Source organism: Papio anubis, chromosome 3 (genome assembly GCF_008728515.1).
Source record: "Papio anubis isolate 15944 chromosome 3, Panubis1.0, whole genome shotgun sequence".
Lineage (NCBI taxonomy): Eukaryota > Metazoa > Chordata > Mammalia > Primates > Cercopithecidae > Papio > Papio anubis.
The window spans coordinates 3,703,342-3,720,995 of record NC_044978.1 but is presented as its reverse complement, the minus strand read 5'-3'; the positions used below and the strand labels follow the sequence as shown (position 1 = coordinate 3,720,995).

The 17,654-nt window shown below is 44.0% G+C and overlaps 1 protein-coding gene across 6 annotated transcripts in view; it reads left to right on the top strand.

Annotated features, from left to right (window-relative positions):
* The first annotated feature begins 2,411 nt into the window (after positions 1-2,411).
* Positions 2,412-17,654, top strand: part of FAM149A (family with sequence similarity 149 member A) — a 65,298-nt gene continuing 50,055 nt past the window's right edge. For 2 of the 6 annotated variants that reach the window (XM_031664113.1, XM_031664115.1), the window contains exon 1: positions 2,415-3,095. In XM_031664113.1, the coding sequence (XP_031519973.1) occupies positions 2,524-3,095 (572 nt within the window). In that variant the 5' untranslated portion in view covers positions 2,415-2,523. Of the gene's footprint in view, positions 3,096-17,654 lie in introns of all 6 variants that reach the window. The other 4 variants (XM_031664118.1, XM_031664116.1, XM_031664114.1 and 1 more) reach the window with 3 other exon arrangements.

The window sequence follows — 17,654 nt, the reverse complement described above, 5'->3', positions numbered from 1 at the left end:
CACTGAGAGACGCTGGTCAGCCGTGAAGGTGCTGGGCCAATCAGATTTCTGAGTCTGAAATATCAGGAATCCTGAGTTCTGGCAGCAAACAAGTGCTACCCCCAAGGATCTAGGTGAGCTGACTCAAGCTTTGCTCCACAGTGGCCCTCCCTTGCTGTTATTTCAAGTTACATATGTTCAGATTCAATGGAGTGACTAGCAGCTTACTCACTGAAAGCACATACTCTAGAAATGACTTCTATTTGCATTGAAAGTGACCTGATATAATAAGGTTTTAATTACTCCATGAATCAGAATAAGATCCTTATATGATAAACAAAAAATCTGGGGCAAACTGCTTTGCAGTCCTGAATGAGTGCTGTATGAAAACAGTCCAGTGTTTGGATGGAACGTCCAGACTTCCGAGGCTACCTGGTGAGTTGCTGCATAAGAGGAACAAGAGAGCATGAGAAAAGTTCATGGTTTAACAGCAGCCTGTTGCTGCTGTCTCTGCATTGTGACGGAGTTGGCACTGCTTCCCTGGTTTGCCCCCAGCCCTCTCCCTCTTGTTACCATTGCTGCTCTCAGAGATGTCCGTTCTTAATTCCCTCTTTCTCTCATTTTGATTCTTCACTGTGTGCTGGTGCTTCACACGCTGACGACTGCGTGATCTCGCCTCTCTGAACATCCAAGGCCCTTTAAAATCTGACCCTAGTCACCCATGTCTCTTACTTCTCTTAGGCATACAAATGCTCTGCTGTCCCCAAGCGAATGTTGACCACGATGGCTGCCATCACCTATGCTTGTTTTCTAGGGCACTCACCAGACACTTGGCATATGACGTGAAGCAGATTATTCCATGCTCTGGGAAGAGAACCGCTCTTTGCACGTCTGTGCTTAATGCAATCTTGAAGCAGACAAGTGCCCGGTACATGTTTGTTGGTGGCAGTTAGATGTGGAAAAGGGATCGTGACCGGACATCACGAGCAGAAGACTGGTTAACTGCCTCCAAATAACGCAAAACTTAGCATTACTACAGAAGTTTACCGTGGCTCAGACTCCAGTTTGATAGCTTACAAAAGATTCAAGTATATAAGGATGAATGTCAGTTTATTCACTGCCAGACTTAATTCATCTCTTTTCCCTACCCCAAATCAGGAAATGTATCTCCTGAGATCCTCCCCTGAATATTAATGGACAAACTCCATCAATATCTCATTACTATTTTTTTTTTGACACAGGGTCTCACTCTACCTCCCAGGCGGGAATGCAGTGGTGCGATCACAGCTCACTCCAGGCCCAAGTGATCACTTAGCCTCCCGAGTATCTGGGACTACAGGCATGCACCACCACGCCCGGCTTTTTTTTTTTTTTTTTTTTAATATTTGTAGAGATGGGGTCTCCCTATTTTGTTGCCCAGGCTGGTCTGGAACTCCTGGGCTCAAGCGATCCTCTCACCTCCCAATCCCCGTGCTGGGATTACAGTATGAGCCACCTCGCCTGGCTGCAGTATCTTATTTTTTACTCTGTTCAGCACTGACCCCACACCCCTTTGGGCGCTCGCACCCATACGCTCTACCTTTCACATATGATTTTCAGATTAAGCAAAATACAATTTATTCCACTTAATAAAAAACATTGCCTTCCATATCTGTCTTTGAATTTGTAGTCGTTCCGATTATAATTTGAGTTCTCAAACATTTGAGTTACACAGTCTCTTGGTTCACTCCGACAGGTGTTGAAACAGGTATGCGTGGGTCTTACTACTTTAGTTCTCAGAGCCAGTCTTGTTTGCAGGTTCGTAGGTGGCGCACCTCGCTGTCGCTCCCACCCCAGCATTAGTAACAGGGTTTGAGCAGGACCCTGGGGTAGGGGGGTGGGCGCTGCTGTTTCAAGCTCATTCGCCCAAGTACACCTTTCTACCTACCTTCCCTATCATCAGAGAGGTGACCTGACCCCAGCACGTGCGAGCTTGTCAGGTTGGGTAAGTTCCAGAACCTTTTGGAGCCAGGATTCTCTTTCAGGGCCCTGGGCCCTGAGCTCAGCGGATAGGATCTGCGAGGCTCCAAGCGCCGGGGAAATGGGGGCGTGTTCCTTTAAGGCGGAACCAGGCGAGGAGTGGGGCGTCCCCCGCAGGCACAGCCCGAGCCGCACCTGGGGCCCAATTAGCCTGGAGCGCGGCGGGGTGTGTTGAACGTAGCAACCGCGGGCGGCGGGCGGCGGGCGGCGGGCGGCGGGCGGCGGCCGCGCCTCCCGGGGCTCCTGGCCCTTCGGCCCTCGGGGGTCTCGCGGCGCTGGGACGAGGCGGCGCTGCTCCCCGCAGGCGGGGCGCTCGGCCGGCGGACCCGGACCGGGGAAGGGCGATCCCAGCGGCGCGGAGCTGAGCGCCCTGGGCGGTTCCTCGGGGAGGAGACGGAGGCAGGGGCCTCCGGGGCTCCGGGTGCGGGGACCCCAGGCTCCTCGCCCCCGCCCGGGCCGCCTCGGCCGGATCCCCGCGTCTGGACTCTCGGGCGGCGGCGAGGACGGCGTGTCCGCTGTCGAGGCATGAAGGCTGCTGTGCTGGACTTTGGGTCTCTCTTGGCCAAACTCTTCGAGACCTCGACGGCGCCCCCCGCAGGCCCCTCCTCCAGACCCTCGGGAGGTGCTGCCGCTGCAAGGTCGGGGGGCTCCAGGGCGGGCACCCCGCTGGGCACCGCCCCGACCCCGACGCTCCTCCGCGCCCTTGCTCCGGACTCCCCCTCGGCCTCGCGGCGGGCGCCCGCCCCGCTGCTCCCCGCCTCCTACTCCCGGGGCTCCACCGCCAGCCGCGCCGCAGGAGCAGTGGGGACCCTGCTTTCATGGCCCAGTAGCCCCAGAGCGGCTAAAGCCCCGCCCCATCCCCCCACTCCCTCCGGCGGGGGCTGCTCCCCTGCACGCCTGGTGGTCCCAGTGCGGCCGACCCCGGGCCCCGGCGGGGCCTGGGCCGCGCTCCCGCGGAACCCGCGCCAGTTTGGCCCCGGAGAGCGAGAGCCCGGAGCCTACGTGGCCCCCGGGGCTGGCCCCAGAACCCTGTTCCTTACCCTGCCTGACATCGGCGAGGAGGGGGCCTCGGACGGCGACTCCGGGGATGGCGAAGCGTGAGTAGCAGCGTGGTCTGGGCGCGTATACCTTTTGCTGGGACCCCTGACCCCTTCGCCTGCCGCACTCACCTTCGCAGGTACACTTTAGGAAATGAAATATTTGTAGTAACTTCCATAACCCCCAGGCACCCTCCTTGCACGTTTCCTGGATCCTTACTCCTTGGCTTTGCGGGCTTTCAGACATAAGCTGTGACATGCTTTGTCCAACTTTCTGAGAATGAATCCTAAGGCGGCTTGAAGGAAGGGACAGAATTTTGTTTCTCTTCTACCAGAAGCATTGCTACTTAGAGCGTTTGTGTGGTTTTCTTGAGGACTTTTTGAAGTCCCTTTGTCTCAGAATATAGTAGGTATGCAGGGAAACAGAATACACACGTCTGCAGCAAGTATTTTAAGAAATGGTGAGACCTTGTGCTTTCCTGATTTCTAAGGACCAGCCCCTAGTCTTATCCCAAGTGGGATGGGCCTCCTTTGTGTGACATCTAGTTAATTTATACATGCATAACACCATCTGACACAAATGGAATTGTAATGGCCAGGACATGTCTGATTATTACCTTAGAGCTCCTGAGAACTTGCCACAGTGCCCTGAGTTGCTGCGGAAACGTTGACTTCATGGGAACATTTTCACTGGGAATCGGAAGCCACTTCCCTAAACACACACACACCCACACAACACCCCTTTCACTTCCGAGAGTCGTGATAAAAACATTGCTCTTTTAAAATGTGTTTTAGAACTAAGATGAGTTTTAATTTTTAGACAGTGGAGCATATTGTTATTCTTGAGTGGGTAAATTTTCATCCTGAATGCTGCAAAGAAATAGTGAAATGGTCAAAGACAAATGAGCCAATTCACAGACTGGGGTTTCTGCGTTGTAATCTAGTGAGGCCATTCCCTACTCCCTTCAAAAAATCCTGAGTAATTTTTGCATTCATACTGATCCTGACTCATTCACAATTTAAATAATTACAGTTTCACAAAATTGCATGATATTCCTGTCAATATGAAAATAAGCGGCCGGGCACGGTGGCTCACGCCTGTAATCCCAGCACTTTGGGAGGCCAAGGCGGGCGGATCACGAGGTCAGGAGATCGAGACCATCCTAGCTAACACGGTGAAACCCTGTCTCTACTAAAAATACAAAAAATTAGCTAGACGTGGTGATGGGCACCTGTAGTCACTCTGGAGGCTGAGGCAGGATAATGACGTGAACCCGGCAGGCGGAGCTGGCAGTGAGCCCAGATCGCGCCACTGCACTCCAGCCTGGGCAACAGAGTGAGACTCCGTCTCAAAAAAGAGAATAAGCAGTTAAGCAAAAGGTTGTTCCCACTCATTAAAAAATACTATATTATGACATATTTATCGACTGATAGTTTTCCCTAAAACTATCAGTTAATTGCTTTTGGAAAACTCACTGGAATACGTATACCTGAGGAATTAGACCATTGTTATTGGCAACTGGTCCTTAACATTTATGCAATTAATGTTTTATGAGCAAACAGATCTACACACTGACCTTAAACGCTAGTCTTAGTGCTTTTAACAAATAGGCACTGAAATATGCAGCATGGCCAGTGAAAGAACTGGTATTAGTTTCAATTCTTGAACATATTAGCTCATGTTTATATTGTGCAAATATTTGCCATAGACACTTTTTGCACTGCATTTGGCATCATTTACATAAGAGATTATTCTGAATTAACAAATGCATTCAATTTTACGGACAGTGAAGAAATTGAATTTTTAAATTATTATTATTTTTTGAGATGAGGTCTCCCTCTGTCACCCAGGTTGGAGTGCAGTGGTATGATCACTGTTCACTGCAGCCTCAACCTCCCAGGCTCAAGCGATCTGATTCTCCTGTCTCAGACTCTTGAGTAGCTGGGACCACAGGTGTGAGCTGCTAGGCCTGGACAATTTTAAGAATGTTTTTGTGGAGACGGGGTCTCCCTGTGTTGCCCAGGCTGGTCTTGAACTCCTGGTCTCAAGCAATCTTCCTACCTGGGCACAACTGGGATTATAGGCATGAGCCACTGCATCTGGCCATGAAATTGGATTTTAGGTAAGTGCCATGAGAAGTAATATACATAGCTAGGTGCTTTGCAGAATCTTCCTGAGTTTGTGTGCTCCTGCTGTCTGCAGCCGCAGGTAAAGACACACACAGGCAGGAAGCAGACTGGCCTGTGAGCACATACCATTTTCCCTTCCAGATCCACGGCTACTCACGTTCCCTTCCTCTCATCATACCCCACTCCTTTTTCAATCACTAACACATAAGAGACGAAGGGGAAGAAAGAAAGTATTAAGGTCACTTTTCTTTCAGTACTACAGACTGCACCTTGAAGGATTTTTTTTCCCTCCTGGATTTCTGCGGTGGTGATTTATAACACCGAATAAACAAACCTAAGACAATGAATTTAAATTTGCTTCTACCATCTCATCTGTCACTTGGCAAATAGCTGCTGCTGTTAGCCTGCGTGGTTAGTATTAAAATCAAGAATTTGAATTTCAAAAGCTTGGGAACATGGAAAGGGAGAAATGGATAATGTCAGAGAAAAAGAAAAAGAGTGATGAGAGAGAATGTGAACACATATAAAGGAAACGTAAACCTACCTGTAAGAAATGTGGATCTAATTTTAAGGCTGTGGCACTGAATTTGAAAGGAAAGCCCTACTAACAGTTTATACTTTTTTTTTTTGACAATAACGCATACATTTTACATTTGCCTGATTCTGTACTTGGCTTAAAAAAAAAAAAAAAACTCAAAGTAGTGAAATTAACTTGAGTAGGAAAATATGCAAACTGTCCTGCAATTTCGAGGCTTTTTTCCCCAAACAAAGGTGCTGAATAGCAGCAGGGGTTTTTAATCTGACCCGAGAATTCTGTAAGTGAAAGGCCCATGGAACGGAGGCTGCCCCATTCACTCCACAGGATATACTGGCTGCACGTCTGAGCCAGAGGCAGAGGATACTGAGCTCTCTTTCTTCACCTCACTGTCCTGCATCCCTAGATGTGTGATCCAACACCTTTGATCTTCACCTTGGCTTCCCTGTGCATTTCATGTATATATTATGCCTCAGTGTTTTCCGGTCTCACTCACCCCTCTTCACTACCTCTTTTCACACTTCTGGTTTGAACCACACAATACACCTTGTGAAGGTCTTATTCCCTTATTTGTTCTGCAAATCTAAGAATTCCTAGCAATATGTAAGGTGGATAGATTGATAATTGCTGTGTATGAATGTTGGTAGAGTGTAAACTTCTAGTCAGGAAGTATTTATAGCTTGTATAAGTCATAGTTATTAGCAAGCATATACTCTTTTTTTTTTTTTTTTGAGTGATTGAGTTCCATTGTTAAAATAATATTACTGTGGATACATTGCAGTGGCTGCTTGAATGGCTTGTCAGCATGGCTGGCAGTAAAGTGACTGGAGGGACTCATCTTGATTCCTCTGACACTGAGGCAGCCTCGAATGTGATGAAGCCTGTAGACCCGGAAACCAGACAAGGTGGATTCCACCTCAAGCCAATTGCTAGCTGAGTAATTCTGGGCAGGTTTTTCATTTTTCCCTAGCTGTACTTTTTCTTTCATGATAATATGGAGGCGATAATACTTTCTGCATCGAGGTACTCCAGAAATTAATTGAAATAATATATTAAGTAACATATGGAGAAATGCTAAAAAAAAAAAAAAAGTGTTATCTATGATTACTACCTGCTTCTTGGCACAGAAATGAAAATTGAGAGCCATGTTTTATTGAAAGAAACATTCTAGGTGAAGGAAAGACTGAGAGAGAAAAATGATTCATTATATTTACCATGTGACTGTAATAAATGGCATCTTTTAGTTCAGTTATTTGGGAGAACAAATTATTGTACATGCCAATCTTTCATCATTACCTTCCCTGCATGACTTACAGAAGAAAAGGGTTAGTTTAATTAACATTACCACTGAGCACTGTGTAACACCCAGAAGGAAATGCATTTACCACTCTGGGATCAAACTTCTAATCTGCAGAATAATCAGTAGCATCACAAATCGTACATTTGGGTAGCCCTCGTCTTTTCCTCCACTGAAACCTTGTGATTTATATTCACATCTTACATCCGTTATCAGACTATAAACTCTTTGTCCTGTGACACTTAAGGGAACGCATGCCCATGAAGGACTTTTAGCAAATATTTATTGAATGGATGAAGAAAATATTTTCTTCCTTATATACCCACTGTCTTGGGTTTCTAATCTTACAAGAACCCAGGGGCAGTTTCAATGTCTTCCTTTCAGAATAATTATTGTCTTGGGTCTCTTTGTTTCATTGTCTGGAGTTTTTCCGAAGTTGGTAATGCTTTCTGCCGGGACTTAGCCTTTCCTCAGGGATGAACAGGGAGCTCAGTGTACAATTGGCACGTGACCATTTCTTTCATTAAAAGTAATAATGAATTCAACTTGGTTTTCCATATGAAGTATTTGCTTAAACCCGAGAAAACAATTTTGTTCTGTGTTATGCAGTAGACTTTTGCTGTAAATTATCCTCTTTCTCTGTTGTTATATTTCAATCTTTTTTTTTTTTTTTTTTTTTGAGACAGAGTCTCGCGCTGTCACCTGCCTGGCTGGAGTGCAGCAGCGCTATCTCAGCTCACTGTAACCTCCGCCTCCTTGGTTCAACTGATTCTCCTGCCTCAGCCTCCTGAGTAGCTGGGATATATTTACATCTTGAACATTTGAGTTAGCAGTTCTATGTTTTTTTGCTGTGTGTTTAAAGAACACATTTTGAGTGTTTTCTAATTTCTTATCCAACAAGCATGGCCCTTGACTTGTGCCAAGCTCATAATGACAGTCCTGTGGGAGTTGAATGCTTCAGCGTTGCGTAATCATAACAGCTCATGTAAATTAGTATAGTTTTTAAAGCACAGATTGAAGTTGGATTGAATTTGATTCACATCTCATTTTATGATTCTTCTTAGAATGCTAACTAAGCATTCACATTGGGTACTTAACCTCTTTAAACTTCACCTTCTCATTCATAAAATGGGAATTAATAATGCCTATTCAAAGAGATGTTGTAAGGATTAAAAGAGATTATATATACAAACTTGTTTCTGTGGTGGCTGGTACATAAGCACTCAATAACTGTTACTATTACATGATACTCATTATTCTAAATATATTTTTATTTATTACCTACAGTCAGCATCTTTTGTACAAAATAGGGTTTATTGCTATGATCTGCAGTGAAGGCTAATGTATTCATTGCCAACCTGTATTATATCTTTTCCATCTAAGATCCACATGGAGCTAGATTTTTGAGTAATCAGGGAAAGAACTGGAATGGATCTTATCAAAAAGCAGGAAAAATAAGATAAATGATCCAAGAGTGGTTTCAGACACACTGCTGTGAGCACACAGCTAAGAGAGAAAAGGAGGCCCGGAGATGATGCTGAGGGAGGGGAGGTGTCAGGGGTCTGAGTTCTAAAGAATATCCAAAAGTGGGGCACATGGGCACCTGGGGCTTGGGAGGGCACTGTAGGAGACCAAAGCAGTGCGAGCAAATGCATGGAGGCACAGAGTCACGTGGCACAAGGCTTTCCATTTGTTAGGAGCACAGCTTTTGTGAAAAGCGTTAAAACTAGGGAGAGCCTTGGATACTGGGCACGTTTAGTAAACACTGGAAAAGCCATGGTTTAGGTAGAGAAGTGGCAGGAGCAGGCTGCGCTTTAGAAGGGTTGAGCTGATATGCAGGGAGCTAGTAGGAGGCTCCAGGAATAAGCTCCTGAGAGGTATGGAGCCTAGGAATGAACACGGTGAAAAAGATACCGAACTGACAAATCTCACGAGACCGGCAGCACATAGGTGAGACTGAGGAAGCCAGAGGAAGTGCTGCAGATGATGTCATGTGGCTGGGAGGAGAGCGCCACTCATAAAGGGAGGGACCACAGAAGATGTGGGTTTGTCACGCAGATGAGGCGTTCCCTCCGGGATACACACCTTGAGTTGAGGTCTAGGAAAACATCTAGAGAAGGGAGCAGGCACAGGGGTGGACATTCATGGTGGAATGTGGCAGGAAGTTAAGGACTGGGAGTATAAACAGGCAGCTTTGCATATACAGGTGATGGTGAACACACACAGTGATCACAAACTACACAACAGATGACATCACACGCCAAGTAAGATAGGAGCGCTCCTTACTGTTGCTGCAGGTGCTTCAAGACCCTCTAAAATGAGGGGCGTCTCCTTTCTCTGCTGGAACAGTGCTTCTCAATGTGTGTGGCATTAGCTACCTGCGAGCAGTTACCAGGTGGCTGCTTGTTCCCTGTCCACGAAGAGGTAAGTACAGAAAGGGAGAATAAGCATTTAGAAATTTTATGGCAATTGGCAGAGGAGCTTTATGTCTGTTGACTCTAATAATTAAACATTTGGATTCACATTTGTATATTGTTTTTACCATTTTATTTTTCCATTTTTATTATATTTTAAAAGTATTTACATACAATAAATTGGAAAAATGATCCGACACTACAGATAGTTTGAAGACCACTGAGGTAGACTTTATTAAGATACCTTTAAACCACACTGAGCAGGCCAGGCGCGGTGGCTCAAGCCTGTAATCCCAGCACTTTGGGAGGCCGAGACGGGCGGATCACGAGGTCAGGAGATCGAGACCATCCTGGCTGACACGGTGAAACCCCGTCTCTACTAAAAAATACAAAAAACTAGCCGGGCGAGGTGGTGGGCGCCTGTAGTCCCAGCTACTCGGGAGGCTGAGGCAGGAGAATGGCATGAACCTGGGAGGCGGAGCTTGCAGTGAGCTGAGATCCGGCCACTGCACTCCAGCCTGGGCGACAGAGCGAGACTCTGTCTCAAAAAAAAAAAAAAAAAACCCACACTGAGCAAAACATTTCAGGACACCAAGAAAAAAACAGCCAAACGTAACATTATCTTTTACTGTCCTTAAAATACCGGGCTAAGCAATATTCTAATAGTATCCTCTGATTGAAGATGAGATTCTTTAAATTGTTCAGACGATCTGGAGTTGAGGGTGTGCCTGGTTCACAGTGTCTTTGAGCACTGTGGTCATCGGATGCAGCCTCCAGCCAAGCACCCACTGTCTGGGAGGAGGCAGTTTCCCATTCTTATTCCTGCTTTAATCCTAGCTTGTCAGTTTTTTTTGTTTTGTTTTGTTTTAACATAAAAACCATGGGGAGTAGAGTCTATTGCTTTCTCTCAAAATAAACCTTTGGATCATTCACTGTGAGGAGGGACAAAGGAAAGTGAAAATGCTAGGGAAAAAAATACCAGTTAGCATTTACAAATACCATGCCACATATCCTGCACTTACAGAGGACCTCTTCCCTCATGGGTGCAGTGCAGATATGTGTTTCATTTTACACAGTCAAACCACCTACCTTTTTGGATATGCAGAATTTTACAATTCATAGGCAAAAATTTCAAAAATTACCTTCACATTTAATGGTGTCACGAGTAGTGTTACACAGACACGTATTTAACAGGACGTGATTTACTAGGCAGCATATACTACGTAGTACTCATCAAACAAATGAATAAATACTATTCATTATGTATTGGAAAAAAGTTGCCCCTTTTTGAGAGGTAGAAATAATGAAGATGCCGTCTTTTGTAAAGCACAGAAATCAAATAAACGCTTTGTCATGATTCACCATTATGGCACTTTGCAATGATTACATATCATTTAGAAGCTGGTGGTCTTTGGCAGTGACTAGAAAAACAGCCACGCTAAGACTTTTGCTTCAGTTGTTTAATAAAGAGGTTATTAAGGCAAAGTTGAATTAAATGTTCTTCTCAAATGCATGTATACCTATATAATCTTCTTAGAATCTTTGCTTTCTTTATAACCGTAACTTGAAATTATTTTTAAATATTGTGGAACTTCTATATAATGTCAGTCATGAGGATGAGGACACAACTCACCTTGGAAGCTCCTGTTCATATCAGGCTTTTAGTGTTAATAATTCTATTTCAGAGAATGTCACTAGTTGTATAGAAAGGCAAAGTGGGGATGTATTGTAAAATGCAACATTTAATTCAATTCCCTAATATCAGTGTGAAGACTTGGAAACCATCCCTGTACATGCAGGACTCTTCATAATCCAGTTGACCTGAGTCTCCATCAAATAAAATGAACCCCTCCCCTCAAATAGAAGTTTTGTTGCTAAATTAATGCAAATAATTGAATCCTAGGGAACTACAGTTTCAATATATGAAGTGCACTTTGAAGAAGCAGGTGATATATTCCCAAGGAAAGGTCTGCCTCAGACCTCTGTTTTACTTATTGGTTTTAACATTTTTATAAGCATGTTTCACAGATTGATGTGATCATTGATCAACTACTTACTATTCCATAAAGCCAGGGTTCTTAGCATTTGAAGTAACAGCTGGTATTTCAGGGTCTACGAGGCACTAAATATAGCATGCATGTCTTATGGACATTATCACAAATCCCCAAAATGTACCTACAAGGCAGGAATTTTATTTTCATTTTACAGATGAAGAAATTGAGACTCAGAATAAGAAATTGCCTAATTCCACCTAGCTGCTATGTGGAAAGTGTAAGATTGAATTCGTGGAAATCAATCTATATCTTCCACACATAGGTATAACCAGGTACTTTTAATGAATTAAGATAGTAATGAGGATTAAAATCTACTTCCAAAGTAATTCATGGAATTTCCACTAGAACAAAATGACTCCAAAGAATTATACTCTTTCCAATAAAAATTTAAAAATCATGTTAGTAAGGCTGGGTGTGGTGGCTCACGCCTGTAATCCCAGCACTTTGGGAGGCCGAGGCAGACGGATCACGAAGTCAGGAGTTCGAGACCAGCATAACCAATATGGTGAAACCTCATCTCTACTAATAAAACACAAAAATTAGCTGGGCATTGTGTTACGCGCCTGTAGTCACAGCTACTCGGGAGGCTGAGGCAGGAGAATCGCTGGAACCTGGGAGGCAGACATTGCAGTGAGCCGAGATCGCGCCACTGCACTCCAGCCTGGGTGACACAGCAAGACTCCATCTCAAAAAAAAACAAAAAACAACAACAACAAAAACAAAACAACAAAAAAACTCACGTTAGTAATCTAAAAGTATCTCAAAATAATATTCCTATTAGTACTGATAAAGAGACCATAATAGTCCATTTCAAAGTACAGATAAATGCATTTTGTAATAAAGGCGTGACTTCTTAAAGCATTCATTTTGTCAACTCTCTTCCAGATTATTTTTATAATTATGTTTTTTGTAAATTATTTTGTGTGGTGATACCAAATATATTTTATTCATACTAGAAAGGCAGTAATGAGCAAGCATTGTCTTACTAGAAAAAATGGAGAAGCAACTAGAGATGGCATTGCCAGGGAAAGGCTGTTCCTGCACGTCAGCATTTTCTTAATTAGATGTTTCACTTAAGGGTTTGGAAGAAGCCTTATAATTAAATATTGACAACTGTAATCCTTGCCAGCCCTGATGTTCACGTTTATCTAGTGAGCATATTTGTTTCATATGACATTTAACATTTTGGATCTTTTTTGACTCTTGAGTTCTAACATAAATGATATAATTTTGAGGTTCTATAAAATATAGTTAAAATATATTCTAAAAATGTATTTTTAAAGATTTATTAAAGTGACCATTTAAAACTTAGTCATTAACTTCGTTTCTTTACGGTGACATTTCTTTAGTAGAGCATGTCAAAATTACATTGAGAAAATGATGGGACCCTATGAAAGATGTAAGGAGACATTGATGGCAATTGATATTCTGATGCACATAAATGTATTGTGACTGCCCTGACAGGCGCTGCGCACGTTTACCCCACCTAGCGTGGGACTAAAAACAATGAGCGTGGCGGTGCCATCCTACACCCAGTGGCTGTCTGTCTTTGTTCTCGCGTCTGACTGTTGAAGTTCTGCTTCTGGTTCTTTTGTCTTTGTCTTGCTTTCGTGGTGAAGTTTAACCTCGGACTTGATGAATACCTTTGGCTCTTGATATAATCCTCACAGCTCCTGAGAATCTGACTCAAGCGCGCCTGTGATTTATCTTCCTGAATTCTCTGTTAACTATGTCAACCAACCCAGATCCAGCTCCAAGAACTTACCAAGACAGTGACTTCCTGGCTGGCGCCATCCTAGGCCTGTCCAGGAGATCAGAATAGTCAATACCTGTTTTCCTTTCATTAGTTTCTCACTCATCTCAATTATGTCTTTGTATTAAATGAGAAAATTGCTGACCAAATATAAAGATGTTATGAAGAAGTCTAAAACTATTGGTAAAGGAAGCATAAGATGAATGTAGACGGTAGGCTGTTCTAAAAGATAACTGGCCTGCTGTCTTTAAAACTGTCAGTGTCAGTGAGGTCTGGGGAAAGGTGGAAGAATAATTTTCTTTCTATATGAAAATAGACTAAAGAGAGGTAAGAACAATTTAAAATATGGAATTTGATTGGATGCTAGTTTAAAAATATAGCTATAGAAGACACTTGGGAAAATTAGATTTGAATATTAAAGAGAATATTAGAGTGAGTACTAGTTTGAGGAAACTGTCATTGATTTCCTTAGATATGATAACAGTATGGGGATTATGTAGGAGAACATCCTTTTAGGAAATGTATGGTAAGGTAGGGATCAGTAGAGTGTCACGATATTTTCAACTTCCTTTCAAATAATCCAGAATAAAATACGTTTCTGGATTTAAAACAATATGGTAAAATATTAACCATGGTTGAATCCAGGTGATAGGTTTTTTTTTTTTTTTTTGTATAAATCTTTCAACTCTTCTGTATTTTTAAAAATATGTTATAGTAAGAAGTTGGAAAAACTATTGTATATAAGAATCATTATTATTCTGACCTCAACAGAAATGTTAAATAGTGACTTTTCATGGGAATTGTTCATAAATAATGTACATATTTAAAGGATGAACATCTAAATGATGAAACAAAAGATAAGTAAATTCTTGCCTTTTTTTTGGAGACTAGGTGGTTTCTTAACATTTGTGAACTCTAGTGTTCCAAATTTCGTATTTCCACCTTTCTTGAGAGCATGCGGTAATGGTGACTTTCTTTTATAAAATTTCAAGTCTTCAGAGAAGAATCTAAAGTTCTGAAGAAGGAAAAATGGAAATTATGATAGAGCCTAGAGGGAAAGAAATGAGTATGTTTAATTTTGTTACAAGATAATAAGAAATAGTGGGGAAGAGAAGATGGAGGAGATACTTCTATTCATAGGCCATGCCTCTGGGTTCAAACGCTGGTCATTCTGATACACAGTCCAGTGTTAATACAAGGAACCAGGACAGCTTGAAAAGGAAATGTCACTATTACTGAGTTTTCAAAGGATGTCCAAATCTTATTTTTGCAAAACATGGCTGTTTGTATAGTTTATTTTTGGCAAAGTATGGTTGTTAGTTGATGTAGTTTGTATAGTTAAAAGATTTCTCTTGTCATTGCAAGTTTTCCTGTCTGTACCATTATGAGACGGGTGAATTTTCCTCTCACGGACATGTGCTGATGTTGGGAGACAGTTCTCCCTGGGCCTTTTGTTTCTGTACGTTCTTGCTGGATATGCAGAAATGCAAGGCCCTTCGTGGCTCTTTATTAGGGCCATTTTCCAGGATTGCATTTGCAATGAGCAGCCTGAAGAGATGAGGGAGAAAGAGCACATGAGCCACCGGCCACTGTGGACCAGGGGGTTTGCAAGCTCAGTGTTTCTTGTGACGCGACCCACTGCAGGATCTAGGACCAAACGCTTGCCCTGTGGGAAGTGGGGTGCAGGGAACAGATGTGAATTCTGATACTGTGGCAACTGCTTTTGCAGCAAGTAGGAAGGTCTTTCATCTACAATTTAGGATTCTCATGTTTTCTCTAAGCATCCACCAAATTGTGACAAACTAATGTGTTAGCTTCTTAGCTGAGTAAAATGAAATCCCAGACCCTTCACAGTCCTTGACAGCCAGCACAGAATAGTTAAGCAGCAAATATTTGCGTGACAATCACTTTCTTAAAGCACACACACACTTTTTGTGCAAAGCAGTGACAGTAGTAGCTGAAATTGCGAAACGAAATTCCATTCTAAAAATTTGCCATCTTAACTAGATAGGTAAAATTTTCTAACGTGTAAGAGAAGGGGCTACACACTCACGCAGACAATGAGAAACTTGGTAGTGGGTGACCACTTCGTTTCCAGGTCATCCACGCCCCAGGGAGGTGTATCCTTGGTCAGAAAAGGATGGACTTAGGATAAGATCCCAAGATACATCTACAGAATAATTCTGTGAGGAGGAAATTCAAAGGCACTATTTTCCTCCAGGGTGGAGGCAGAGGGTGGGTTGGCTTTCAGTTTCTTGCCATTTTTATAGAACACAGCATGGTGATGTGTCCACAGCCATACAGGCCAATGACTGGACTGTTGGAAATCCTTGCTGGTGGCATCTCATAAACCTTTTCCTTTCTCTCAGTACTTTTTCTGTAAGTAATGATGCAGTTCAGGCCCTCAGCTTGTTGTTTTGTGATATGTGCCAGCCACCTGCTTCTCGAACCATCTCTCTCACTGGATGAGCACAGAGCTAGGATGCCTGCTACACCCACATCCCCTGTGGAGGTCTCTTGACCATAGTCACTGCTGAGGGAAGCAGCCCTAGGAAACTCCACAAACACAGTAATGACACTGCCCCTCCCGAGCTGATCAGAGCACGCTGGGAAGCCTGAGGAAGACTCCATCCATCAGCCAGCCAGCAATCAGTGACGTGCTCCCAGGGGTGGCTCTATCCAAGCAGGGATGTCAATGTGGTGAAATGGGTTTCTCACGAGAATTTGCACACGAGGTAGAGGGAGAGTCAGCAACACAGCCTTGTTGTCAGGTTTAAGTGAGATCTTTCCCATAAGGCACTTAGCAGAGCACTTGGCTGAAATATGGGGCTTAATAACTGTTGGATAATTAACACTACTATTGTGAACAGTTGAAGCTGAAGGGTACTCTGAGAGAAGGCAAAGAACAGAGAGGCCATAGGCAGGCTGGGGCCATGAATACCCAACAGTTCGAAAGGGAGGTTAGAAAGAAATATGGGGTAGAGGTGAGATGTTGAAGAAGCAACGTAGGAAGTGGAATCACATGAACGAGCATGGCACCCTCTCGGTGTGCTGCAGACTTGCACTGCCAAGAGCGCGAGGTAACAGCCTGTTCTCTGGCTGCCCGGAGGCGGATGACCTTCACAGTCCCCAAATTCTAACCCCTAAAGCCTGCCATCTCCTTCCTCCCTTATATTCCTGTTTGGGTGGCATTTCCCAGACTCCTGTGGGATCTGGACGCTTATTTCCAATATTTGTAAATAATTTCCACAAAATGAATTCCTTTCATTGGTATCATATCACTTGCCCAGTCCATACTACTCATTACTAGGAGTACCTCGAGTAAGCCTCGCACCTTGTTACCAAAAAGGATACATTGATGGACTTGCCCTTCCCAACTCACGTCTTCTTGAGGTCCCCCTTTCTTGCTGGCTGGATAGAATTTATTCACTCAGCTTTTCTACCGTAGGATAGTGTGATGGTCAATTTTATGTGTCAACTTGACTGAGCTAAGAGACACCCGGATAGCTGATAAAACGTTATTTTTGCATGTGTCTGTGAGGGTATTTCCGGAAGAGATTAGCATTTTCATCAGTAGATGCATTGAAATCTACCCTCACCAAGGAGAGTAGATCTACCCTCATCTAATCCCTTAAGGGTCCAAATAGAACAAAAAGGCAGAGGAAGGGCGAATTCTCTTCTTCATGATCTCGGACATCCAACTCTCCTGCCTTCAGACCAATATCGAAGGGCCTGGTGCTTGGGTCTTTAGACTCCAGGACTCCACCCTCGAATTCTCAGGTCTTTGACTTTGGACTGGGGGGAGTCACGCCATCGTCACCCCATCGACCCCCCTGGTTCTCAGGTCTTCACACTCGGGCTGGATCATACCACGGCTTTCCTGGTTCTTCAGCTCGCAGATGGCAGATGATGCGACTTCTCAGCCTCCGTGATTGCGTGAGCCTGTTTCTCTAATATATCTCCTGGTGTGTATCTCTGTATCTTATTGGTTCTATTTCTCTGGAGAACCCCAATACAGGGGAAGGAAGAGACGCTTGCTCGTTACAAATGGGCAGTATGTCACAATTCTGTGGGGATTTTGAGCTAATTTTCTGCTTTGGAACCACTGAAGAGGCTTCTTGAAGAATGGAATGGCATCTTGTAATGGTAGAGCTGTCGCGCGTGCCAATTACAAATGTTGCGGGAGGACAGTTATTTCACAGGCAGAAGTCGTGTCTTGTGTGATTCTCTGAGAAGCCGTGCCTTCCCGCCAGGCGGAAGGTGCTGGAGCTGACGGCACGGGCCGACAGGAGCAACCGTACACCTCTCGCCAACTCCACCCTGAGAGGCCTCACACTGGGTGTTTGAAATCAGCCAAGGAGGAACTCTTTTGACCCTGCATGCCCACAGAACCTCAACTCAGAGCTTCGGTTTCTTCCGGAGAGTTAGTCTACCAG